General features: G+C 41.1%; 1 protein-coding gene across 3 annotated transcripts; it reads left to right on the plus strand.

Moving 5' to 3' along the window:
- Nucleotides 1–396: 396 nt before the first annotated feature.
- On the plus strand, nt 397–27,938 carry PAXIP1 (PAX interacting protein 1). 3 transcript variants are annotated; one of them, XM_033164871.1, is made up of 22 exons: nt 398–638; nt 4,015–4,149; nt 5,217–5,260; nt 6,401–6,464; nt 6,570–6,683; nt 8,034–8,657; nt 9,971–10,147; nt 10,535–10,709; nt 11,639–11,733; nt 12,200–12,295; nt 13,126–13,263; nt 14,207–14,328; nt 14,675–14,859; nt 15,874–15,917; nt 16,608–16,675; nt 17,633–17,735; nt 20,217–20,385; nt 21,185–21,285; nt 23,716–23,850; nt 23,941–24,016; nt 25,929–25,989; nt 26,824–27,938. In XM_033164871.1, the coding sequence occupies exons 1-22, from the start codon at nt 546–548 to the stop codon at nt 26,837–26,839; spliced, it is 2,835 nt and encodes a 944-aa protein (XP_033020762.1). In that variant the 5' UTR covers nt 398–545; the 3' UTR covers nt 26,840–27,938. The 3 variants fall into 3 exon arrangements, with proteins under 3 accessions (XP_033020761.1, XP_033020762.1, XP_033020763.1); XM_033164872.1 differs by having other exon boundaries at nt 9,971–10,144; nt 10,532–10,709; XM_033164870.1 differs by having other exon boundaries at nt 397–638; nt 9,971–10,709.

Below are 27,938 nucleotides of genomic sequence, written 5' to 3' on the forward strand. Positions count from 1 at the left end.
AGGCCATCGCGAGCCACAAGGCAGCGGAAGCTCCTTTCGCGGCGCAAGAAAGCAAAAGGCGAAGGGGCGGGGCTAAGGGCGGAAAGAGGCGGGGACTGCAGCAGCCCGGACCTGCTCCCTGACTGCCGGATGCTTTGTTGGTGGGCGGAATCCAGAAGAGTCCATTATTCCCACTAGCAAGGGGGTGCCCTTCAAAGACGGTTCAGACTTTCTGTCACGGCCGCGCGGGCTCTCCGTTAAGCTGACGGCAGACTGCGAGCGGCGGGGGCCGACGGAGCACCCCGCGCTCCCTCCCTCCGCATTGCTGTGTCCCTCACCCGCCCCTCCCCGCCCCATGCACGCACACACACCCCGCCCTGCCGGAGGGAGATGGTTCGTTCCTCAGCGCGCGCGCCCTGTTCCCGCGGTTCGGCGGCCGCCGCTGCCTCGGAGTGGGGAAGGACGAGGGAGACCCGGGGCTTCGCGAGGGGAGCCTCGGCCCAGGACCCGAGGCGGCCGCTCTCCCCTCCCTTTCTCAAAAGCCGCCCAGCCGGGAGGGACCATCCATGGCGAAGGAAGCCGAAGAGCGGGAGCTGAAGGTTCCCGAGGAGATGTTCAAAGATGTCAAGTTCTTCGCCGTGGGAGACATAGGCGCCGAGGTGCGTTTCTCGGACGGGCCCCCCTCACGCGCGCCCCGTCCGCCTTCGGGCGCTTCAAATGCCCTCTACCCCACCCCCCACCCCCCGTAAGCGGACGCGGGCCACGCGCTGACAGCGGCTCGCGCCAGTTTTTTTGAGCGCGCGGCTTTTCGGGAAGGGAGGGGGATTTGTGGGGCGCGTTCGAAACCCCCCCGCCCGCCCTCCCCCGCGCGCCTGGGCGGCCGTTAACTGCTCCCAACGGCCGCCTCCCCCCCCCACCCTTTTACAGTATTTCTGTTGCCGGTGCCTCGCCGTCCCGCGCGCCTCCTGGAGCCCGACAGGCCCTACGGCGGCCTCGGTTGCCTGGCTGACTAGGGAGGCGGCAGAGGGGGCTGCACTTCTCCCCTCACGGCTTCCCTAGAGTGTGGGACCTGCTGTGCTTCCGCTCCCTCCTGGCGCAAACTCGCGCTCTCCTCTTTTTCGGCCCTGTTAGGTCCAATTGGGGACGCGGCCAGGACTAGGCCCAGTCCTCGGTTTTCTCCGCCTGCTCTCCTCCTCTTCACCTGACAGGCGTCCCCTCCTTTCCCCGAGGAGCTCAGTTTTATAAATCTGAGGGGAAGGGGAAGGAGGACCAGTTCGAGTAAATGGCACCTAACCGTGTAGGGAAGGTTTTCCCGATGGTAGTCCGGCTGCAGGGGAGAGAGAGGCGCGGGTTGCTGCGTGTAAACAAAATTATCCCCGTATTCAAAAATAGGATTGGCAGAGAGAGGGCTAGGCTGTATCCTTTCCCCTGAGGTAGTTTTCTGCATCCAAGGCGGCGGAGGGGAGAGCATTAAATATCAGCCTGGAGTGGTACAGACAACAGGAAAGCTTTTCTTCTTTATTAGCTGGCCTTGACTGCATCAGAATGTTCACAGCTGTCTTGAGGCAAGCCACAAGTCCCATTAACAATATCCTCCTGGTTATTGACATCTCTTGCCCTTTTGTCCCTTGATCCTATCTCTGTCCAGCCTTCTTGTAGGCAAAATAATTCATCTCTACCTTCACTCTGATTGTTTTGGTAGCTTTTCTTAAATTCATACACACCCATATCAGTTTCTGGATCCTGGACAAGCTTCTCGCCCTTTATTTTCAATACCCTCTGTGTCTTGCTTCTTGTGTCTTGTTTCATTCTCTCCTGTGCTGACATCACTGGTTGTGAGCTTTGTTCATCCAGCTCCATCCCCAGCCATTCAGAAGTCCCTTGCACCTTCAAATAGCTGCCCTTCTGACTGAAAATGTCTCTCAGAACACCTTGGTTACACTGCCTCTCTTCCTTCAAACCTCTTCTTAAAACGCATTTCCTGCAAAATCTTTACCTCAGCTACCAAGCCTACATACCCCATTCCAGCTAATCTTAAGTACATGCAACTGAAATAAACATTCTTCCTCTGTGTACCCCGGCCTCCATTTCTGTCACCTTCTGGTGTAATCCTCTATATATGTATCATCCTATATGATAAAAGATGTGAGCAAATGCATTATACTTAGATTTTCACACTGCTACTGGAAATCTTGCATACACAATCCACAATCAGTGGCAAGTCTGCAACAACAGCATAAAAACAATGAATAGCAAGCAAAAGTGAATTTAGAATTCAGATTCCTTTCATGCAAGAATTTTGATTTGGAAAAGGCAATGAAAAGAAATGTTTGCATCACCTTGCATTTCACTTCCCACTGCAATATCCTATAATGCAGTGTTTTTCAACCACTGTTCCGCGGCACACTAGTGTGCCGCGAGATGTTGCCTGGTGTGCCGTGGGGAAAATTGAAAAGGTTGCAGGCGCGGATGCCGAAGCGGCGCTCGCAGCCGCCCAAAGGCCGGCTACGCCCAAAGGGCTCCCACTGCATGAGGACGGTCACCGGCTCGTCGCCCTCATCGTTGCCGCGGCCCCACGCGGGCGGCAGCTCCTGTAGGCTGCTGGCAGCGTAGAAGGCCAGCACGGTGCAGCAGGACAGCCCGACCGCCAGCAGACGCCGCTTCAGCCCCGGCACCTCTGGGTAGGAGAAGCCGTGGCACGGCCAGGGCGCACCTCGCGCAAGCCGGCCTCTCAGCCGACACAACAAGCCCGGCTCCGGGGCTCCATCGCGGGCCGCCGTCCCCGCCGCCGGCCGAGGGGATGAAGAAGGTGCCGAGGGCGCACCGTGGTCCTTTGGCGGCGTTTGCCACCGCCTCCTGCCCAGCCCCGCCTGCGAGGGGTTGCAGGCCTGCCTTCCCCAGAGGGGGCCGCGGGCTCTCCGGCCTCCTCCAAGCCCTGCTTCTAGCGGGAGGGTGGCCACTCCAAGGATCCGAACTCCTTGGAGAGCCGCCGGACACGACCTGGTTGCTCCTTGTCCCTTTGTTTGTTTGTTTGTTTGTTTGTCTGTCTGTCTGTTTGTATATGCCGATTTCCTTGGGACGGGCAGAGATTCAGCCGGGACAGCTTCCCCCTCTGCCAGCACAGCGGGAGAAGGGATGGCATGCACCTGTTGGATTTCTGCCTGCTGTAAGAGGTGGAAGGTGTGAGCCCGCGAAATCGGATGGCTTCTGCTGTGCTGTTGCCCTCTGCCTGCTCGGAGATGCAGTGATTTAGTTGGGAGCTGGAACGGTTTAGTTGGAGTTGGAACGGCTTCTGTCTTGCCTACCCAGGAGGGAAATGCCCAAAGCTCTCGCTTTAACAGTGCGCTCCCAAGCATGGCATACTTAGAAGTCAGCCTCTGGTTGAGTTAACCTGCTGCGGTATTGCAACCCGAAGCACGGAGAAGTGCGACGCAAGTTGTGATCACGATGCAAGAATGAATTTTTTAAAATTAAATTTCTGTTTTACATTTTAGAATATTCACCTTAAAATGTCAGTGACTTCAGTTCCTCTCTTTCTGTGGTTCATTTTGCACAACATAAATCCCTGCATATTTTATATAAACTTACTAAACCATTCAGCTTTCCATTATTACATCAGTAAAAACTTATTTACACGGTTGAATTTATCTTAATTTAAGAGAATTACTTTATATATAGTCAATATAGGCACAGAGTTAATTTTTTTAACATTTTCTAATGGTGGTGTGCCTCGTGATTTTTTTCATGAAACAAGTGTGCCTTTGCCCAAAAAAGGTTGAAAAACACTGCTATAATGTGCCTATTTGTGCCTGCTTGTATTGCCACAGTAAGAGCTGGACATGATAGGAGACCAGGGTGAGTAGCTCAGAGTCCCATGGTTGTCTCTTGTAGGTTGGCTGTGCACAAGGAGTGCTTATCTGGGGAAAGAGCTGGCTTTAATGTAAACAAGCCTCTAGGGAGAAACACTTTGCTTCAATAGTGTCTAACACCTGCATTTTCCTGAAAGTGAAAACCAAAAGCCCTCTTGTTTTGTAGGTTATTCAGCTTTTGAAAGATGGCAAGGCGAAGGAGGTTTCTTACAATGCTTTGGCGTCACACATCATTTCAGAAGATGGAGACAATCCAGAAGTTGGTGAATCTCGTGAAGTCTTTGATCTTCCAGTAGTAAAAGTGAGTGCCTACAACATTAGAATTGATACTTTTAACTACAGTAAACCTAATTTTAGTGCAGGACCTTCAGGGTTATTAATATCTTAGAATCAGCACTTGAGTGCAAAATAAGTGTACTATATGTGGGAAACCCTGTACCCAGAACCTGAAATGTGAATGCGGTGATCCATTGTACCGTAAGTGTGCTTATGATGAGAGTACTATATATTAATTCAGCACACTCCCTCTCACCCTCAAAATGGAATAATGCTAGCAAGATTGCTGTCAACAATAATCTGGCTGGCAAGCAAAAGACATTGCTTTACTTATAAAAACACATAAAAATATGCAGTACCATGAACTTGTAAAAGTTTGCATGATTCTTATGCAGTGCTTGGGAATGCTAATAACAAGGGAGTGGTCACAGCTCAGTGATAGATCACACAATTTGTATACAGAATGTTCCAGGTTCTGTTCCTCTCCTCTTCAGTTAGGCATGGGGAAGCCTGTTCTCTGAAACTCTAGACAGCCACTGCCGTTGTAGTATAATGTAAACAATATAGAATAGGATGAACCAATATTGACTTAGTGACCTCGGTTCCACAATGTGATAAGCCAAACTATGACTTACAGATAGTGGCTCGCAGCTGCTGTGCTCCTCCCTGGTATTTTTTTTACTTCTGCACTGTGCTGTGCTAGGCCAAGGTTTGGTTTAGTAGTACATTGTCCAAACCTGGGCTTGTAATAAACCTGTCTTTTCAATAACCGTAAGCCGGCTTTGAAGACAAGCTAAGCCATACCTTGACATAGTTCAGCACATGAGTAAAAAGTACTGGGGAAGAGCAAAGTGATAGTGAGCACCTCTCCAGGCTGCATGGTCTCAGTAAGCTTAGTTTGGCTTCCTGTGCTGTGCGAAACCAGGGCGCTATAAGGCAAGTTTCTGTGTTTCTGTCAATAGATGTTAAATAGCTGGTTGGTTGGTTAATTTAAATTTGGTACATATTTGTTGAATAGACAGTTATTTATAGGATGTAATGTGCATTGTCTATTGGCAACTCACTACATGCAATATTTTCACTTGTTTTTAGCCTTCTTGGGTGACTTTGTCGGTTCGATGTGGAGTTCTTCTGCCGTATCCTTTTTGGTTAAAATGTTAACATGTGTTATGCTTATTTAAAATTTAATACCAGCAGAATATTGGCTAGCACAGCAGCTGTTCTAGAGGATTAATTCTTTATATGACTGAGGCAGTGATAGTGGATGGTTCCCTTGACTGGATGGATGGGAGGCTGCCTGCTCTTGATAGGGTAACACTCAAGTGGGTACACAGTTTACAGGTACCATTGCTGCCACTTGTGGCTCAGGTAGCCTCAATGGTGTGGAGTGCCTTCCATCAGCTCTAGCTGGTGGTCCAGCTGTGCCTCTTTCTGGACAGCGATAGCTTAACCTGTGTCATCTATGCTCTGGTAACCTCTAGGTTAGATTACTGCAACATGTAATATGTTGGGCTGCCTCTGAAGACGGTTTGGAAACTTCAACTGGTGCAGAATTCTGCGGCCAAGTTGCTCACCAGTGCAAGATGGTTTGAGCATATCGTATCAATCCTGGTCCAACTGCACTGACTGCTGGTTAGTTTCTGGGCCCAGTTAAAAGTGCTGGTTTTAACCTATTAAGCCTTGTGGCTTAGGACTGCAATATCTTAAGGACTGTCTCTCCCTGTATGAACTGACCCAGACACTGCAATTATCATCTGAGGCCCTTCTTCATGTGCCTCCTATGTGAGGTCTGGAGGGCAACAAAATGAGAACGGGGCTGTTACAAGTGTGTACCTGGACTCACATGTGCACAGGCAGCGCTTAGGTATGTAGTAGGTTAGAAAGTTAGAGGCACAGGCTATAAACATGTACCAGGGAGTAGAGTAAGTAAGAAGAAACTCAGGAGGACAAACCTCCAGATAAACATGCATAGGATTAAACTATTAAGTGATATGTTTGGATCTGCTCATTTATTTTTGTGGTTGATGTGTGACTCACCTGAATTGGTGAGACCCAAGTTAAAGATTAGGAAACATAAGCTATTATTATTATTATTATTATTATTATTACTTATATACTGCCCTATACCTGGAGGTCTCAGAGCGGTTCACAGAATAAAATACTTTGAGAAGTATTCATAAGATTTTTCTTAGCTATTTGAGAAGCTTTTGGTAAACTTGCACCAGTTATTCACTTTACATCTCATTTATATTATATTCTTGACTTAATTTTGTCAGAGTAAATGGTTTTTCCCCAGAATCCTGTCAGATCTTTTTTGGAATTGCTGCTTGTCTGTCTCAGGTAAGAAGTTGTATGTTTATGCTGATAGCCAAATGATGTGTCAGAAAGTGCTTTTTCCCTTAATATCTAGTGGTATTTTTTTTTTTTTTTTGCCTTTTCTGATAGGTTTCCACTGAAGACCGAAGTACACTGTGGGCTTTGATTACGTTTTATGGTGGAGATTGCCGGCTGAGCCTCAATAAAAAATGCACTCATTTGATTGTGCCTGAGCCAAAAGGGGTAAGAGTTTTATTGTGTGGACATGTTTTCCAATTTTAATGTTACTTTGACTTGCTGAGATAGAATCAGCATGATTTCTACAAAGAAATCTTTCCTTGTCAACCTTTTACATTTTTTGTAGGGATCTGTTCAGTATGTAGCTGGGAGTGATTTATAAGCATTTCATTTCAGAAACTTTTGATGAAATCAAAGAAAATTGGCATTCATAGTCATGAAGTACTGGTTCATTTGTGTTTTGGTAAAAGATTAAAATATAGGATGGAGAGTAGCAGTAAATTGCTAATTAATTTTCACAGTGGAAGGATGTTAGACTGGGATCGCCTAATTATTTTTTATTTTGTGAAAAATAACCCAGTATTATTTAATTTTATAAATGATCTGAGGTTACAGTGGGATAGCCAATTTGCACTAAATAATCAAAATGGTAAAATGATGAGCAAATCATAAAGATCTTGCAGCAGGCAGCAAATTATTTTGAGTACAGCTAAATATGGATATGGAACCAAGACAGCTTTAGTTTTTTGCTTATATCACATGAACCTCAGTTTATTCCAGCCTTGTAAACCAGTCTGCAAAAGTTACTACCTTGTAATAAAAATCAGTAGCCATTTTTTTTTGCTGGGATCAGAAGTCGCTGTACCCCTTGCGTAGCAGCCTGTTCTGTTTTATGCTGGGTACAGGGGAGAGGGTTGCAAACCTCCGCCAGTCCACTCACCTCCATGTGCTTATGTGCACGAAATTCCTTGCTGTGAATGGCTACCAGGCTAGTGCTTAAATATAAGGTTGATTTATTCCTGTTATTTAAGTCTCCAAGTTGCATTTATTTGGCTGGAAAGCCCTTCAGTATCAATACTTTTTCAGCCTGTATTACACAAGAATTGCTGTGGTAGTTAAAACTTTCCCACATCAGGACTGCCTAGTCAATAAAGTACCTAAAAATAGGATGTTGGCACCTATAATTTCTAACATTTTTGTATTTAGAAATTTAAAATGCTTATCTCTTTTTGCCAATTTTCTTTGCCTTTTTCTTTCTCTCCCTTGTTGCCCATCAGGCTGCAAGAAAAGGAAGATATCACTCTTGTCAGAGGTCAGATTGATAGCTTTCAGAGGGTTTTTGAAATTGGTCTGAGGGCTGCAGGTTGTTCACTCACATTTTAGAGGACTGAGTAACTAACTTTTTAAGGAGTTTATAATCTTAGAAGGAGTTTATAATCATATTTATTATTAGTAACCAGGAATGTAACTGATTGAGCTGATGTAAACCAATATAATTAAAATGAGTGTTTACAAAACTAACACTCGTTATCTAAAAGCTAAATTGACTCATAATTGGAATGTTTTTGTTCTTAGGAGAAATATGAATGCGCCTGTAAAAGAGAAAACATTAAAATTGTGACACCTGACTGGGTTTTGGATTCTGTATCTGATAAAACTAAAAAAGATGAGGCTTCCTATCATCCACGATTAATTATATATGAGGAAGAGGAAGAAGAGGAGGAAAATGAAGATCAGGATTCTCAAAATGAAGCCAGCACAGATGAAAAGTTGTCAAGTCCAGCATCTTCTCGAGAAGGCTCACCTTTGGGTGATCGAGCTTTTTCACCTAAATCTATTGATGCTGATAAAACAAAAGGAGAACTGATGTTTGATGATTCATCAGATTCGTCTCCTGAAAAGCATGAAAGAAATTTGAACTGGACACCTGCTGAAGTTCCACAGACTACTACAGCAAAGCGCAGATTGCCTTCAGGCAAGGATTCTGGATTGATAAATTTGTGTGCCAATGTCCCACCTGTCCCAGGCAATATTTTGTCCTCTGAGATGAGAAGTAATATAATGGCTTCAGTACAAAGTCCTCAAAGTTCTGGACGTCCAGAAATGATGGCTGCATGGAGTCCTGCAGTACGGACATTAAGGAATATTACCAATAATGCTGATATTCAGCAGGTTAATAGACCATCAAATGTTGCGCATGTAAGTATCTTAAAGTACAAGTTAATAAAAATGTTTGGAAATGAATAGTTTTTACGACTTGTATACTATAAAATACAAAGAGGATTGTTGTAAGGATTACAACTAGATAATGAATGTGAAGTGGTTTTAGTGCAAGAAAACACTATACAAATGCTATGCTGCACTCACAGAATTACAGAAGTTTTAATACATTGATTACAGTGGTACCTTGGTTTACAAACTTAATCCGTTCTGGAAGTCTGTTCTTAAACCAAAGCGTTCTTAAACCAAGGCATGCTTTCCCATAGCAGCGGGGGACTCAATTTACAAATGGAACACACAGCAAGCGGAACATGTTCTGCTTCCAAGGCAAAGTTGACAAACCAAAACACCTACTTCCGGGCTTGCAGCATTCTTATTCCAAGTTGTTCATAAACTCAGTTGTTTTTAAACCAGGGTACCACTGTACAGTATATGAGTTTAAATTTTCTTTCCAGTGATTTTTGAATCCTTTAGTGTAGTTGTGCATAGTCTTTTCATATTTTATGCTGTGCTTGTATGTGTGCAGAGCCACATACCTGACCAAGGCCTGCAACATACAGTAGTCTTCTAAGTTAAGAGGAAATAGATGATAAAAAATGTGATAACATTTTCTTAATTGTGCAAGTTAACAAATTAGACACAGTGCTGTGGAAATGAGCAAATATGTAATTCATATGCAATTTGAAAGTATTCTTTAGATCAGTAAATATTTTCCCCATGGTAACTTAGCATTCCATTACTATTTGAGGGGTTGCCTTCATGCTTTTCCTTAAAAAAATTGTATTTCTTTACATTTTGGTGCCTGCCTTAGCCTTCTGATACATCTCTAACGTATGGATGGTATCATTTGGCTGCATAAGTACCAATGCTCATCTCGACTTCAGAAATAGAAGGAACTACTTGAAGAGGAAAATGATCACAGAATTTTTACTGTATATTTCTTTTTAATTATGCTAGCCTTTCTCTTAATGTGTGAAGTGTAGAAGCATAATGATGAGTTGCATGTTTTACATCATACTTCCTAGGACATTTACCTACCTCCATGCAATCAGTATATTGGGACCTCTTGAAAATTTTCCCATTTGCAAATGAATATAAACATGCTTTCTGTTAATTTGTATTCAAAACAACTGTTTTGTCAAATAACTAAATACTTTCCTTTATTAATTAGCCTTCTAATAAGGTACAGCTTTAGTTGAATACATCAAAATGTTTTCAGATTTTATTTATGCTTTTCTGTTTTCAGTGAAATGTTTTGAAGGAAGGTTTACATGCATCCATTTGTTTTCTAGATCTTGCAATCACTTTCTGCTCCTACAAAAACTTTGGAGCAGCAAGTAAACCATAGCCAGCAAGGACATTCAAATGCTGTGTTGCTTAGCCAAGTTAAATTGACTCCAGAGACACACTTACTACACCAGCAGCAGCATCCACCTCAGCAGTCACAGCAGCAGCAGCAGCAACAACAACAGCAGCACCTCCCTCTCTTGCATCTTCCATCCCAACAAATTGTGCAGTTGCAGCAACAGCAGCAGCCACAGCAGCCTCAGATAACACAACAGTCTTTCTCTCAGCAGCCTCATCAGTTTGTGCAACAGCAAGTTCATCAGCACCAATTCTCACAGCAGCAGTTACAGTTTTCTACACAACAGATACATTCTCAGCAGCAAGTACATCGTCCTCAACAACAGTTGCAATTTCAGCAGCAGCATGCCTTGCAACAGCAGTTGCATCAGCTACAGCAACAGCAGCTGCAGCAACAGCAGCTGCAACTACAGCAGCAAAACCTTCAACAACAGTTACAGCAGCAGCAACAGCAGCAACTACAGCAGCAACATTTGCAACGATTGCAGCAGCAGCAGCAGCAGCAACAACAACAACAACAACAACAACTGCAGAATCAAGCATCTCAACTCTTGACCCAGACTTCTCAGACATTACAGCATCAGGTTCCAGTTCAGCCATCGCAGCATCCTCAGCAGCAACAGTTGCAGCAGCAGCAGCTCTTTGGGCATGATCCATCCATAGAAAGTTAGTAATTTTGTTTTTGTGTATGTTAGCTGAGGCTGTTAATTACACTTATATAAATAGTAGAGCATTCCCCCCCCCTTTCTGACCCAGTGGGTCTATAATGTGTCTTACAAATCTAATTAAAAGGTTCATGTTAAAACTGTAAGAGTGACAATATAAAACATCAGACAAGCAGTAAAAGAGCAGCTGAGACCAGAGCAAGCAATTCCCCAAACAAAATACCAATGGTGATCTGATTGCAAACCATCTTTGTTGACAGCTTGAAAACCAAGAGTAGAGTAAGGGAGAACAAACCACATCTGTAAGTGAGTTACTTAACATGGTGCCATGGCCAAAAAATTGTTTCAGCTACAAACTTTAATGTAGGAGATTCTTCCACTTCAAAGATTTTCCAAGACTTTTTTGTATTTGATAATTTACATGTGTTATGGGGCTATTGTCAGTCTTCCATTTCAGTGGACATGCTCAAGTCTAGAGCTTGTTGGAATGAACTCATGACCTATTTTTATAGACCCATTGTTTACAGTCTACTAAGCATTTTTCACAATGCATCCAAATACTAGTGAAGGGCAGTCTCTGCACAGTGCTCCTTCACTTTTGTATGTACGGTAATGGGCAGAGGGAATAACCCATGCACAGTCCCTAAGGTGATGTGTGCATAATGCAACTCCAATTCACAGAACTGTTTCTGCATCTACAGAGCACCCTCTAAATTCAGCCACTTGCTTTCCAACACCGATCTAAAGTTTGCTGGGAAGTGGACGACCTCGCAGGTGTGCTCATGTTCTGTGAGCTACATCAAGTTTCACTCTTTGGAGAGATGAGTGTAGCAGCAAATGAAGACCTTTTTATTATTAGTGGTAGCCCATTAAATAAGAGAAAATATGCTAGACTATTTTGTATTAATTTAATTTGTATTACTCTTCTAGTTCCAGAAGACTATTTTCTGTTGGGTTGTGTCTTTGCAATTGCTGATTATCCTGAGCAGATGTCTGATAAACAGTTACTGGCAACGTGGAAAAGGGTAATTATTTGTTCTGTTTGTGAATATTTTTCAGTTTTTTGCATTAGTTTTTCAGTTTCTTAAACAAAAATAGGTATATTTAAAAACCAACAAATTGTTTTCTTTTTGATTTAACAGATTATTATATATATTCCATGTCCATAATATGTATGTTACCAACAAAGCACACAAAACTTCATCTTCTTTGTTCTCCTTTTAACTGATTTTTACTATTACTAGCTTCAGACATAATTTCTGCCTTTCTTTGTTATCTGTTTATCAGAGGTCCATCTGCCAAAATTTCTCATTACTCTAAAGTAACAAGCTTACCAGTTAGGTTTTGTGCAAAATACAGTGATAAGAGCCTGTATTCACAAGTTTGTGCTGTTCTTTTAAACTATGGCACATATGTAACATGGCAAAAAAATTCAATGAGTGTTGTTTGATTAACAAACCTTTTAAGTGTGTCTAGTTTTTATTTTTCTAGATAATCCAAGCAAATGGCGGTACAGTAGATCCCACATTCACAAACCGATGTACACATCTTCTCTGTGAAAGTCAGCTTAGTAATATGTATGCTCAGGTAAGAGCACATGGCACAAATGTACTTAGCTATGTTTGTTAGAGCTGTTTTTTTCCTTACATTGAATGATACAATAGTTCAGGAATAATTTCTTACAAAGGTGAAAGTATTTATAGATACATAATTTATGTTCCCCCAGTCTTTTGCTGCTAGTAGCCTCAAGGCAACTTAAAACTGTAAAATACAATTTTAAGCATATAGCTTCAAACAGCAATAACAAGATCCTCTGTGCAGTCATGGCCTGTACCTAGGTCTTCACCCTCCCCCTGAGTAGACCATTCCTCCTAGGTATTTCCCTGCTGTTAGAGCTGTTTAGCAGCCAAACAAGTACTCATGCTATGACTTGGGGCTTCCCATCTGCTCTGTCACCACCTTTGTTCCGAGGCCCAGGAGGCAGAATTGGGGATGAGGTTAGAGGGCTCTCTCTCTCGTGTGTGTGTGTGTGTGTGTGTGTGTGTGTAGAGAGAGAGGCTTGAATAGGAAAGAGACAGAATACAAGAATACACACACACACACACACACACACACACACACACACACATATATAGAGTATCTTTTGGTGGTTGTTCTGTAGACTGTGGTAGTTGTATGCTCCTTACAGTTGAGAGTCACTAACCTAAGGTTTGGTGGGCCTATATTGGAGATGGCACTCACTGCAGTCTGGGGACTTAGGTTCATTTGTATCCCATACCAACCTCATTTTTGTTTGAAAGTGGGTGGCTAAAAGCTTTATAAACCTAAAGCAGCAACATATATATATTTAAAATATTTTCATACATGCCTACTAAAATTTATATGTACAGTGACAATGTTTTGCATTTGTGTTGCAGGCTTTGAGAGAAAGGAAGAGATGTATCACAGCACACTGGTTGAACTCTGTGCTAAAAAAGAAGAAAATGGTACCACCTCACCGAGCTCTTCATTTTCCTGTAGCATTTCCACCAGGAGGGAAACCATGTTCACAGCATGTAAGAAATTAACCCTAGCATTTTGCTTGGTGCTGTTCCTATTATTTCTTTTACTGCAAGCACTTTTTATGTAGGAAGATACAAAAATGAGCAAATATGTAACGTCCAGTCTTTGAGAATATTTTACAACTCTAATTGGAATTAATAAAATTACATGATTGAATTCAGGAATTTTTTTGCTGCACCTAAATATCTTTATGTGAATGGGATATATTTCCTTGCTGTGTAATTGAAGTTATCTTTAAATCTCAGGTGTGAAACTGGTTTGTTTGGTGTGTTTTTTTTTTACTCCTTTTTATGTGAGGATTACTGTATTGTGAAGGGTTTTCTGTGAGATGGTAAATTTGGTTATCACATTGAGAGTTATGCAAATGGCTCAATTTATGAAAATGATATCATAAAGCAAGAATGGAGAACAGGGGCCCCTCTAACATTATTGGAGTATAACTCCCATCATTCCTGACCATTGGCCATACTGACCATGACTGAGATTTGGAAGTCCAACAATATCTGGAGGAGCATAGATTCTGAACCCCTGTCATAAAGTGACTGCCTGAAGATTTTACCACTTCATATTCAAATGTTTGGTTTGGACCTTATCTGTCAATGGTTGCTTACACCTTGAATCTTCCTAGATCAGTTAATAATACCATGAAATGAACCTTTGAATCTTTTGGGGCTAAAAGGCAGTTGAGAAAAGGCTAATTGAGAATGAGAAGAGTTAATGTTTCATAGCATATTTCAAATTAACTGAAGACTTGGGAAGAAAAGGTTACCCATAGTATGTACTTAAAGAATAGGACACTTTTGGTAGGCATTGAAAGATGGGCAAGGAGACACATACTACAAATGACCAAGAGAGACTTACAACTTTTTTTGATAGCATTTATTTGAAATTTCAGTTTATTCATATTTCTGATGGTTGAATCATCTTCTTTTCCAGATAATCTCAGTGACAGGTTTTGTTGATAGTGACAGAGATGATCTCAAGCTGATGGCCTACCTCTCAGGTGCAAAGTACACAGGCTATCTTTGTCGCAGCAACACAGTTCTCATCTGTAAAGAGTAAGTGGCTTATATTTATTTTGATTTTTTTATTAACCATGATATATAAATAATGTTACAGTTTGTGAAAATATTACTGAGTATAAAATTATAAGCTAAATAGAGAAGTTATTACATTCTAAAAAAAAATCCCAATTGGTATCTTTTGTTTTAAACACATTACATATCTATAATAGTTTCATAAATTGGTTTTATATGTGCAATTGTTTAAATTTTTTATTTATGCAATTATTTTATATAAGTTTTTATTGTAAATGGCTTTGGGATGCCTCATGGGAAGCGATTCATAAATGAAAATAAATAAGATGTTTAGTGTCATTTGTGTCTCTTTCCCCTCTGTAACAAGGCCAACTGGCTTAAAGTATGAGAAAGCCAAAGAGTGGAGGATACCATGTGTGAATGCACAATGGCTCTGTGATATATTACTTGGAAATTTTGAAGCACTGCGGCAAATACAGCACAATCGATACACAGTATTCAATCTTCAAGAACCACTTGCTCCTAATCAACATCTGGTTTTAAACCTTCTTGGTAAGAAGAGTTGCCAGACATACAGCATAGCAAATGTTAGTCTTCTGCAGTAAAGAAACGAATGAATGAATAAATAAAACTTGTTGCTCAGACTTAGGAACTTTGCATGGTTTGGGACATGTTAGTATGGCTGTTGCTTGGGCTTCTGATTTGGGCCATTCCATTGTCACGGGTGGGACACTTTGATCATGTTTTTTGGTATTCACACATGTGTAACAATGTAAATATACATAAAAATTAACAACCAAAATTTAAACTATGTTCTTAATAAGATACTGAACATTTTACTAATTTTTTATTATTTTAATGGCTATTTTTGACAATTTTATTAAATGTTAAAAGTGTTGTCACGGGTGGGACAAAAAAAGGACATGGAGCTTGAGATAAGTTTGATTTATGGAAAAGCTCTGTGAGTTGGGAGGTGAATCAATGATAAACTCAGCATATCTGTTTAAATCGATGTTTATTGGTTACAACTATGCAATCAGGAATTAAGTTTAAGAAATTTAACGATACAAAATTAAGGAAAAAATGCTGTCACGGGTGGGACAATCATCAGAAAACTTTTAACTTGAACACTTCTGTGAAGACTACGTGGGTGGACTTTTGAAAAGAAGATCCATAAAATAAACTACTTTTGTCTTTAGCTTTTAAAAAAATGGTTAGACTGCACGTTTGGAATCTTCCTCACCAAAGTCCAGTGCTCATCTAGCATTCTTATCAGGCTCAAGGAAGCCCCATAGGAAATGACATTCATTCCCTTTAAAGACTTTTATGTTTGCACTGCTAGAACATTTGTGCAAAACTGGAAACAACGCATGAAATAAAGGGTAGTACATATTTGCTTACCTAATGTGAACTGCGCCACTTTTGGGGGATGTTCCATGCATACTGTCAGACTATGTGTGTGTAATTAGCATGAAAAGACTGTATGTACTGAACTAGTGTGGTGGAGTGTGAAGAAAATATATGTCCTTATGTCAAAACTTGTTATTTCCTGTTCACTGTTCCCAGATGCTTGGAGAGTTCCACTCAAAGTATCATCAGAACTTCTAATGGTATGTGGACTTGCTAATAATTTTTTTACTTTAACTGGTATTTCAGTGGGAACATCATAAATCTGTTTGGACAAAGGAATATACCGGTAAATCCTTAAAAGATTCATTTGTTTAAGATACACTTATGCTGTCCTTTGTTTAAAATTGATTCCAGGGCAGTTTACATAATATAAGAATAAAGAATCCAATTTTAAAAATATGATTTGCTATTTAAATGATCTTTGAATTTGTTTGGATTTTTGCAGAGGCGTATTAGCAATACAAGTTTGACAAGAGTGACAAGTGAAAATGGAAGTGAAACTTGAGAAGTTATGGCTGCATCAGGGTGGTGGGAGTACATACATTTGGGGCTTTTCTCATGTTAAAGTATAGTTTAGTGTGGCATTGAACAACCTTCAGTTTTGATACTGCTTTCTGTTGGCAATTTCTAATATAATTGTTTGATGACTGATGAAGCATATAAGGTTGTGTAGTGTGCACACACACAAACTAATTAAAATATCTGAACCTTTCCCCAAAATAGACCTTTTAAACTGCATCTAGGCTCCTATGCTGAGGCATTAAGTGTGCTAAATCTGTTTTTATTTGAGTTACTATGCCTAAAAATTTTGCTGTGAAATAGTAAATAATTATTAGAGGGAAAGTGTGTGCGTGCGTGCATGCTTATATATTTCTACATTATTTTTGCAGGGTGTGAGATTACCACTAAAACCAAAGCAAAATGAATCAGTAATTCAACCGTCAAGCAAGCGGCCAAGGTAAGAGTGTGGCCATTCTCCAATGTGTCACATTCTTTGTCTATTAAATAAAATTATCAAAACTACTGCTAAAACTTATGGAAATCTCTCTGTCTGGAGTGGCAAATTGCAATCCTAGGGATAAATGCAGGCTTTTAGGCCCGTCTGTTTCAGGACTCTCTCAGCGCTTCTCAAACTTGTGTTCCCAGCTGTTGTTGGACTACAATGGCTGAGGACTCAAGTTTGAGAAACACTGACTAGGCTTTAGGAGTGCCTGGCGTGCTCTGGTCCATGGAGTCACAAAGAGTCGGACACGACTCAATGACTAAACAACAGGAGGCTATATTGCCTTCCTAGTTCTCAACCTTGCTTTGCACCTTCCTTGTGTTCTTTTGCCTGGGTGGAATGCGCTCTTGAACTATGATGAGGTCTCTTGCTTACATTGATGGAAGATTGAGAAATTTGTACTGTGTGTGTATAGAAACCTTTAGGCTGGACCTTTGTGTGTACTTTGCAAAGGTAAGAGTTGCACCTGTTGCTCCACCCACTTTTGCCTCTGGCCCATTCAACACTAGCATGTTGATCTCTGAAGGTCCCCTATGAGAGAATGCCCTTCGTGGCCTGAAAAGGGTTCCCCAGCCCCGCTTTATATTACCATTCTGCTGATGATTATTTAGAGAGACACTTGTGCTGTGGGAAGTGAACAGTTTGGAGGGAGTGTGCAAACTAAGTCAAAGTATGTAAGAAAACATGAACCTTGAAATAATGCCATACATATGCACTTCAGAGACGAAATATTCTACAAAAGATGGCTGCACCAGCTAAATCCAAACAAAAGTTGCATATGATGTGTTTCTACACACTTCATGAACCTTCTCTACGTTTAGATATTAATCATGAAAACAGTATATCAAAATTGTGTTGAATTTTAAATCCAAAAATACTGTGTTTTGTATTAACAGTATTTTGTATTTGTAGAATTGAAGACTTGCCAACTCCTACTAAAAACGTGACACCAGAATTTACACCAGTAGTGCTCTTCACGGGATTTGAGCCTTCCCAGGTGCATCAGTACATCAAGGTGACTTTCCTCTGTCTTAACAGAAAAAGCATTTTTGTAACATTTTTCTCTACTGTAACCCCTGCAAAATTATATAAAATGTTTGTCTTGTGATTCTATACTTCTGGTGGCCCATTCATGCAAGCAAGTTACCAATTGCTGCAACAAAACATACATGTATGAAAGCTTAGATCTAGATAGTCTTGTACAGAAACCTAAATCATCATAAGAGCCTATGGCAGTGATGGCGAACCTTTTTGAGCCCGAGTGCCCAAACTGCAGTGGAAAACCAACTTTTTTATTTCAAAGTGCCAACACTGCAATTAAATGGCCTTAAGTTCACTTATTTCACTGGGGTTGCTCTGAGGAAATAATATACATACCAGTACAACCCTTCATTTGTTCTTTGAATCTTTCTCAACCTATTATTCATAGCCAGATCGATAGAAGGTTATGGGCAGCAGGTTCAAAGAGTTATTTTATTTTGGGTACACTGAATAAAATTTTGCCCACGACTGTGCGGGTGTGTGTAAATACATAAGCAATCAATCCGCGGAATGTGATACAGGCAAAGCTGCCTTGATGCATGTAATTTACCTTTAAGGAAGTAGAGCGGGGGGGGGGGGGAGGAAGGGAAGAGAAGAGAGAGAAAGACTTTTGAGAGTTAGTTCTCCCTGCATGAACTCCGGTGTTATTCACCGCCCTCCTCTCCGCATCTGCATACAACTTTGCAGAGGGAGGAGACAGACCGTTCCCAGAAAACGGAACGCAGGAAAGGGCCAGTGGGTTTATTTATTTATTATGTGTGGGGGTTTTGTTTTTGTTTTGCAAAAACTGGGCAAAGGGAGGAACCATAGCGGTTGCATCCCAAACCTTCCCAAATGCAGCTCCTGCCCTTTCTTCGAGAAGTTTGACTTCCTCCTTACCGGAGAGCACTCGGGCAGTCGGAGGAGGTAGCTAAAGACATGTGAGAGCCGCCACCACAGCAACTGCGCCTCCCGGACTGTGAAGGCGGTTGGGAAGAAAAGCCCGCCCGGCAGTGCGAGGCGGGAAGCAAACGCCGCTCAGCTCTGGCGCAGCTCCGCCTACCCCTGCGCGGGGGCGCGCGCCCCTTGGCGGCTTGGGTCTTAGTGAGACTTTTCTTCGCGCCATCCCAAACACCGCTCGGATGGAAGCGGAGGTGGCCGCCTACTCCTCCAATGCACCAACCCTGTGTGCACATGTTTGAGTAAAGAGTTCCACATTTGCCTCCTTCCTTCCACCCGAACATACATAGCACTGCCGTTTTACTTAGGGATGGCATCGCCGGCGGGGCCGCGCGGCTCCCCCCCACCCCCGCTCGCAGCGCTCAAAAGGAGGGCTTCCCCCTCACCCGCCGCCCCTGGCCCAGCCCGCCGCTGCTGTTACCTCGCCGTCGTTGTTGCCTCGCGTCGAATCCTCCGCAGCAGGCGCCAAGGAGGGAAATTGCTGCTGTCCGCTGCTGCGCCTGCGCTGGCAGGACGCATGAGCAGAGCAGCGCGGCGGCGCCATTTCCCCGCCCCTGGCGTGCCAGCAGAGAGAGCTCTGCGTGCCAGCTGTGGCACGCGTGCCACGGGTTCGCCATCACTGGCCTATGGGATCAGACCAAATGCCTATCTTGGGGGTTGTTAATGAGGGGTACATGTATCTGTACAGACCTTTTCTGGCACCCACAGGGTTTCCTCCCCTCATGCTGAAATTAGGCTTGAAAGTAGTGTTCTGTTGTAACTCATAGAACAGGTTGCAGTGTGTATTTAGTCTTGGTGTTTGTATGGTGCCCATGGCAATTTATTTAGTTTGCACATCTATCAAGAGACCCCCAAAATTTGACATTTGTTTGGCCTATCTGGTGGTCCAGTATTCTGTTCTTTGGTGTAATTTAACAGGACTCTTCTTTGGCTTCTGGTTGCTAGTCCATATTTTCCGGCGTATAAGACGACTGGGTGTATAAAATGACCCCCAACTTTTCCAGTTAAAATATAGAGTTTGAGATACACTTGACGCAGATTCTCCACCCGGCGTATAAGACGACCCCCAACTTTTGAGAAGATTTTCCTGGATTAAAAAGTAGTCTTATGCGCCAGAATATACAGTATATCTAGGGGTAGTTTCACACAATTATGTTTGTTGCAGTGACTGCTAATGTAATAGCATAAACGACATCACAGGTGTGGCATCACAAACATACGTTTTATCACCTTACTGCAGCCTTTCTCAACCTTGGGTCCCCAGATGTTCTTGAACTACAGCTCCCACCATCCCTGACCAGTGGCCATTCTGGCTAGGTATGATGGGAGTTGTAGTCCAACAACACACAAGGTTGAGAAAGGCTGCCTTTCATTGTTTTTCAGTGGAGCTGGTTCATGTGTACGGTAATTATGTGTATGCTTGTGTAAACTAGGCTTAGTTTATCTTGCTTTTAGTTTGATAGAACTATTATGATGTGGCTAGAGGCTATAACTTTTTTTCAAATACAATTTTCAGAAACTCTACATTCTTGGAGGTGAAGTAGCAGAATCTGCCCAGAAATGCACTCACTTAATAGCGAGTAAAGTGACACGTACTGTAAAATTCCTTACAGCTATTTCAGTTGTAAAGCATATAGTTACCCCAGAATGGTTGGAAGAGTGTTTCAAGGGCCAGAAGTTTATAGGTAAGTAATTCTTAAAGTTTGTCAGTATAAGTGATATAAATAGTCTCTCTTTTAAAACACAAAAATGAAGCATGCGCAAAATAGTGCCCTACTTGCTGTTAAGCAGGGGAACAACACTGAAACAATCAAATCAAAAAAGGTTGAAATAGAAGTTTCACCTGTGACCAGGGGGAGTGAGTCAGATAAGAGGGTTAATGTCCCCCTAGTTCTGTGTATTTTACTTGTAGGTATAGTTTACAAAGCAGTGCTTATTATTTTACAAAAAAATTATTGTTGTTGTTAATTTATTATGCCACCCATCTGACTGGGTTGCCCCAGCCACTCTGGGTGGCTCCCAACATCCCATCTTTATGGCTATGCATGTAGAACTTTAACATCTCTATTGCCATTTTTTATGTGATTTCTTTTTCTAAATTTTCAGTGGTTTTAAAAGTAGTTCTTCTTCACTCAGCAATTTTCAAGTGTTGAATTTTTAAATATAATTTTTAATATAAAGTTAAAGCAAGTACTTAACTCCAGCTTCTTATATTGAGTTTTGCTGCTTAATTTAAGGGTCCCAAGCAAATTTTAAATTAAGCTATTGATTTTTTAAAGAAACAATCGCTAGCTGCCCCGCTGGCATCTTCCTTATTGATGAAACTTAAGGTGAGGCCGCTGAATCTAAATGCCCAAACTAAAGTAGTAGTAGCTGATAAATTCATAAATAATTATTTTTTCTGATAAATTATTTTCTCAGTAGTAGATGCTTGCATCTTTTTGTGTTATGAATAGTTACAGTTATATTTTCCCTCCATTTTAGAAGAGCAAAACTACATACTCAGGGATGCAGAAGCTGAAGTTCTTTTCTGTTTCAGCTTAGAAGAATCTCTAAAGAAAGCACAGGAGACACCGCTTTTCAAGGTACATCAGTTTTTAAAAAGCGCTAAATCCAGATGATTTGAACCATGTGTTTAAACATGAGTGTTATCATCATGTATGCCAGTCTAGAAAAAAAGCATTTCAAACCACTTTTAGCTTTTACAGTGGTACCTCGGGTTGCAGACGCTTCAGGTTACAGACACTTCAGGTTACAGACTCCACTAACCCAGAAATAGTACCTAGGGTTAAGAACTTTGCTTCAGGTTGAGAACAGAAATCGTGCGGCGGTGGCGCAGCAGCAGTGGGAGGCCCCATTAGCTAAAGTGGTACCTCAGGTTAAGAACAGTTTCAGGTTAAGAACGGACCTCCGGAACGAATTAAGTTCTTAACCTCAGGTACCACTGTATTTTGAAATATAAGTAGTTCAGTATAACTAAATGTTATAGACTGGATTCCACTGAGGCATCACACCTCTGAAAATCTTGCTTGTAGCTTCCAAACATAATCATAATTTAGAATCATGCATGTGCTTTCATTTCCCATCTGCTTTGTAAGTTTGCTTATAGCAGTGTCTGCAAACAGAATGATGACTGTTAACTGCCACCATGATTTGCAAACCCAATTCAAATCATGACTTTGGAATATGGTTTGCTAGCCAATTGCAAACTGGTTTATCAGTGCAAAAGTCAGCATAATTCTTCCTTCACCATAATTTGGCAGGTTTTCTGAATTGACGTTGTCTTTGAGAAGTACTTGGCCTGTAAATGACTCATTATATTACTATTTATTTAGAGTCTTAGTGCCCCTCTGTTCAGCCAAAAAGTCTCCCAGAGTAGCTTACATACAATCAATTAAAACAAGACAGTCCCTGCCAGCAGGCTTACAGTCTAAAAAATGATACTCTAGGGAAAAGGCAGAGGGAGGGAAAAAGAAAAAATGAAACTCTGGCGTCAGATCTTAAACAGTTGTGGAGCTGGTTTTTGGATTTTTGAAGCAATAGTAAAACTTTGTTATTTATAAAACTCCCAGCACATGTGGGTGTCTGCAACAGCATCCTTTGTTATACTTGTGACTTCAGCTAGTTCCTCACTGACCTGGAACTTAACTTTTTTTGTGTGTTATTGGCTTCGGTAGGGGAAGAAATGGGAGCTTATCCATGTCGCCTCCACCCCCTTCTGTAGTTCCCAAGGACATTGCTCTCTTCCTAATATCTATCTTTCCTCTTTATGTGATTCTTTGCAATCTGGTTTAGACTCTGTGTCCTTTTGGAACTTACTAAATCTTTGATATTGGCAACCATCCACATCTCTTTACTTCTTTTACTTTTCTCAAATCTCCAAAACCTTTGGTTTTATTCCTGCTTCTCAGTCCTTTTCAAGACTGTTTGAATTATGAATAAATAAATTTCTTGCTACTTAGTTGTTGGTTATTTTTCTCCTCTAGTTTAGAATCTTGACAGTTCTTTTAGATTTTTCTATTTTCCTATGTCCAAGTGATTATCAAGTCTCTTCTATTCAGCTAATAAATCTATAATTTTGTAATTATGGTCTAAAGCTTGCTCTTTGTTCTCCAGTGAAACATCATTTTGAGAATGGCAACTAAGGTTTGACATTCATAATTTAAAAGTAATATTTCAAATTATGAAATTGCCAAAACATCATACCTTCATGCATTAACTCTTTACAAATAATGGAGAGTAATGCTTTTCCATCTGTAATTTTAAAACATTCCATTTAATGAATGACTGTCCTTGTAGAACAGAAATAATCTGTCAACCATGTCGTTTTATACTGCAGTTTGTGTAGGGAACCCAGAGACAGGCTGATTCTCTTCTTTTGTTAAAAATTATAACTGCAAGATCCACTGAAACTTTTTTATTCTTCTGTTTATTGATGCCTCTTTTTACATTACTGATAAGATAGCTAAGTACTTTCTATTTTAAGCAAACATTTGGAAGCAGATGGTAAAGAAATAACTTGCTGTAGCTTCCTCTGTAAACATAGTCTTATTTTGCTTGTATCAAACTGCATTTACCGGTATTTATTTATTCATAATTCAGACTTGCTTTTCTTATATAGACAATACCAAAATTTTAATTCATTATATTATCTTCCCTATATTAATTATTGTAACATTCTTGCCCCCCTTCTGCTTCCAAGTCTTCTTCTACTTGAGTACAGTGTATAAAAACTATGGGGTGGGGCTGCCTTGTAGAAATAGCAAGTCAGAACCTTTTCCCTCCCTTGTAGAAGAAATTAGCAAGGTATCCATGGTGAACATCAGCTTAAGGGGGAAAATGATAACATTAGAGAAGAGGCAGGACAGGGTGAGAAGTTAATATACCACAATAGGGAATGCTAATTGACAGGAAGTGGACAGACCACACTGGTAACTGCTCAATGACATAGTGGTCAGTGTCACAAATGCAGACATACAGATGTGTTTAGTGTTTCATAAATGTTTTGATTTTAGGGAAAGTACTTCTATATTACACCTGGAATTTGCCCTAGCCTTTCCACTATGAAATCTATTGTGGAATGTGCAGGAGGAAAGGTATTGACCAAACAACCTTCTTTCCGAAAGCTTATGGAACACAAGCAAAACAAAGTGAGTGTGATCTTGATTGATTTTCTAACATTTTTCTGCTTAGAAAATGTGTCCATTTGAGCTGACTCAATTTCACTATTTTTAATACAGAGTTTATCGGAGATTATTCTGATTTCTTGCGAAAATGATCTTCACTTATGTCGAGAATATTTTGCCAGAGGCATAGGTATGTGTTCTTTATACTTGTAACAATGTTTAACAATGCAACATGGCACCAACACTTCAAGGCAGGGGTCGGCAAGGTTTACCGGCCATGGGCTGGATCAATCCCACGGAGATCGTCCGTGGGCCAGACTGGCGCAGCGTGATGCCAGAAATTGCGTCTGTGCAGAACCGATTTTCGGCATCTGGACATGCGCAGATGCCATTTCCTGCACCACTTGGCGAGTCCCCACATTGTGCGTGGGGGACTTGGCGAGCGGGCAGCTCGTGGGCCGGTAAAACAGTCTTTGTGGGCCACATCCGGCCCATGGGCTGGAGGTTGCTGACTTCTGCTTTAAGGAAAGAAATGTATCCCAGTCTAATAGTTTGGTTATAGTTGAAATATATATCAAATCCTGGATGTGTGGGCTTGTGGGAGATTTTATACATACAATGGACTTTTGCATAGTATTAGAAGAAAACACCTTTTGCTAGGGGTGAGTATCATGTTCAGATAAATCCCAATGCAAAATGTTGGAGGGGAAACAGTAGCTGTCAAACAGGATCAGCATGAATCAAGATGAAGACCCCTGAAGGTTGCATTCCATTGTGATTCATTATTTGAATCGGTGCTGTTAATTCCAGTGCTCTGTAATGGAGAATCTAAAAAAGGGGTTATATTCCCCCCCCCACACACACACCTTTTGACTTGCTGATTAAATTTACAGGGAAAGGAAACCTACCAGAGAGTATTAAGTAAGACTGAACTTCAGGAAGATCCATTCAGGGTTCTTTGTGCACAGGACTCTTAAATTTTATTTTATTTTTTAGAAGCAGGTGCACCAAGTGGTGGAGCCTAAAGGGTCTTCAGCCTTGCCCCCTATTTTTCAAGGAAGGGGAGCTAGGCTCCCCCAAAATCCTGTCGCCCGCTCTGGTTCCTCCCTGCTGGGGGGAGGAGGCTGAGTGTGGAGCCCAGCTCTGTGTTCCCCATTCTCCACCCAGCACATAAAATGCCAGCATCACGATGGCAGGACACCTGCGTGTCCCAACCCGGTGAGTGAGCACTTGTGCACTAGGTGGGGGTAGGACGTATCACATGATGCGCCCTGCAATTGGGGGGGGGGAGTCAATGCCTGTGGAAGCAGGCAACCTCAGTAGTCTAACTGCTTATACCTTGCCTCTATATAAAGAAAAGTTCTGCTTATTTATTTGAATGTTCCTCCACCTGAATGAAGTATACTAGGAAATAATCAAAGCGCTTGAAATCCAGACCTCTCTGTCAGAATAAAAGATACCCCTTTCACCTGCAAGCTTCCCAGTGAGCTTAGTTTCACTTCTGAGAAAATAAAAGCGGTGTCTGTATGACATAACATGGAATGACTATGACCACAGTGCTACTTGGAAGGCTGGCAACTTGCTGATCCACCTCAGCATGCCTTGTTAACAACACAGTCGAACTCAATAACATGAAAGTCAACCTTGAATCGCCTCAAATCACATTGTTATTCAGGCTGCACACAGAGCCAATGTACACCCGTGGTGTATTTATAGCTTTACATTGAGGATGTCAAACTTGGCACTAGCGCAGCTTATGAGTGGCCGCTTCCATGATTTGCCAGCTCACCAGCTGCAAATGTGCCTCAGTCTGACACAGCCTGCACAGGTCTGTTCCTGGCACCCAACTGCCAAGTATCCCTTATACACACTGCCTCTTAATCAGAATGTCAGTCTCCTCAAACAATGTTTTAAGGACACACGCAAAGCCAGCTTCATAGTTACCTTGAGTAAGTGCTGCTTCCATCTTTCTTACTTTCAACTGGCAACTCCTCAACCCAAGTCCTTTCAGTCAAAACAAAAACGTTAAAAGATCAGTAGTTGCAATTAAGTTACCATGGATGTCTTGATTAAGTTTTATTTATTTTTCCCTGTATTTGCAGATGTTCACAATGCAGAGTTTGTTTTGACCGGCGTTCTTACTCAGACACTGGATTATGAATCATATCCTTCATATGCTATATAAAATATGATTGTGTTTTCTATATCCTATCCTCCCTTAAAGGGAGCAGCTGGCAAAGTTCACATAATTTATTAATCATATATAGAGTTTCTAACTAATGAATGAATGTAGAGAATTGGAATTCAGGTAAGCTGGTATCACCTTTTACCACGGCATGTTTTATTCCCTCTTTGCTCTCACAAGCTCAGGAAAAGAGTTTTCACCTGTGTTTGCAAAAATACTTACAGTGGAACCTCGTGTTACGGATGGGATCCGTTCCAGAGGCCCGTCCATAACACGGAACTGACGCAAGCCGAAGTGCTGCGTCTGTGCACGCGCGTGGCACAATTTAGTGCTTCTGCGCAAGCGGCAAAACCTGGAAGTAACCTGTTTCAGTACTTTCTGGTTGCCGCGGGACGCAACACAAAAACACGTAACCTGAAGCAGACTATACTGGTTTTTACAGGAAGTTAGAATTGTTTGTTAGGATTCCCTGAAATTTAGGGCACATGCTTTAATCTTTCGTTGTGACTGTCCCTTTAATAATGTCTTAATAATTTATTTTAAAATATGGTGTCTCTAAAAAGAGGGGGGGATTAATGTTTGAATTAAATGTTAAAACACATATATTCTAATCAAAGTATAGCCTGAAAAAATACACATCACAGTGTTCTGTTGTTGAGTGCATATTTATCTTAAAGTTGTAAAACCATGTTGATGTGTTAGTCTTAAGAAACAAATTCTCTCTCCCCTTATGCTATCCTTTACTTGTACAAAAAAACTGATTATGGCAATCCACACATTTCAGCATAGCTTTTTCCTTAACCCAAATGTACATATAAATTCACTTGACTGGAAGTAAAAATGCCTTATTGCTGTAGACTCCTTGAATCCTTCCTTCCTTCCAGCTTTTTCAGCCTGTGGATCACTTGGCACTTCTGGAGTTCTTGTCCCCTTCCTCCCTTGTTTTGCTGAAGGCCAATGAGCAGTTTGAGGCAGGAGAGCAAACGTTAATTGCATCTGTTTAAGATGTGCAGCATTTTATTATTAAAACATAATTAACTATGTTCTTTGTATTATACTAGAGAGAGCTTACTTTTTATAGCACAAATTAGTTTTCCTAATTTTTTTTTAGTTGTCACAACTGTTGGTACTTAACCACACAATATTGGAATGTAAAGAGAAAGGGCTTGTGGTATGTAAATAAAATATTTTGTATTTTATTTTATTAAGCTCTGTTTCTTTTATATTACTAACATCCTGGTTTTTGTATAAACATACTTTTAAATGATTTAAAGATTTTGTAGTGGCTCCTTTCCTCTTCTTTTAAATATTGTGCAATTATGGCACTATGGTAAGAGTAAATTACTCTAAATCATTCTTTCAAATGCTGTAAGATAATCTTCCCTTTATTTTACAAGGTATGTTTTAATATTAAAAACTTTTAAACAGAATTATTGTTAATGTTTTGTGTATTTCTACTAAAGTTAGCTTAAACCCATTCATATCTGCTGTGATAATTTTTCTTGAAATAATTTTTAATGAAATAAATATGCAAAAAATGAATTCACAGAACTAAACTCGCTCAAGGTGAATTACATTTGCAAAATTATATTGTACATAATGGAACTAATTATAAATTGAGTAAATGTTATTTAAAAACTAGTATCAAACTACTGTTTCAGCAAGAACAATGTCTGGTAAGGTGTAGCCAGTTCCCAAAGATTCTTTAAAAAAGTACAGTTCCTTAATGGATTATCTATGGATCCAATAGCAAATCTCTATTCAGTGATTTTGAGGATTTCAATAATTTGGGTTTGGCAGTTACTACAGAATTCTTTAATTTATATAGGTTGAAATAATTAGCATTTGTCTCACCTGACAGCATGCCATGTTTTGTGCATTTGTGTTTCTGAAAATGAAGGGCCATATATGACCAAAAAAAAAAAAA

The sequence above is a fragment of the Lacerta agilis genome, chromosome 12, assembly GCF_009819535.1.
Source record: "Lacerta agilis isolate rLacAgi1 chromosome 12, rLacAgi1.pri, whole genome shotgun sequence".
Classification (NCBI taxonomy): Eukaryota; Metazoa; Chordata; class Lepidosauria; order Squamata; family Lacertidae; genus Lacerta; species Lacerta agilis.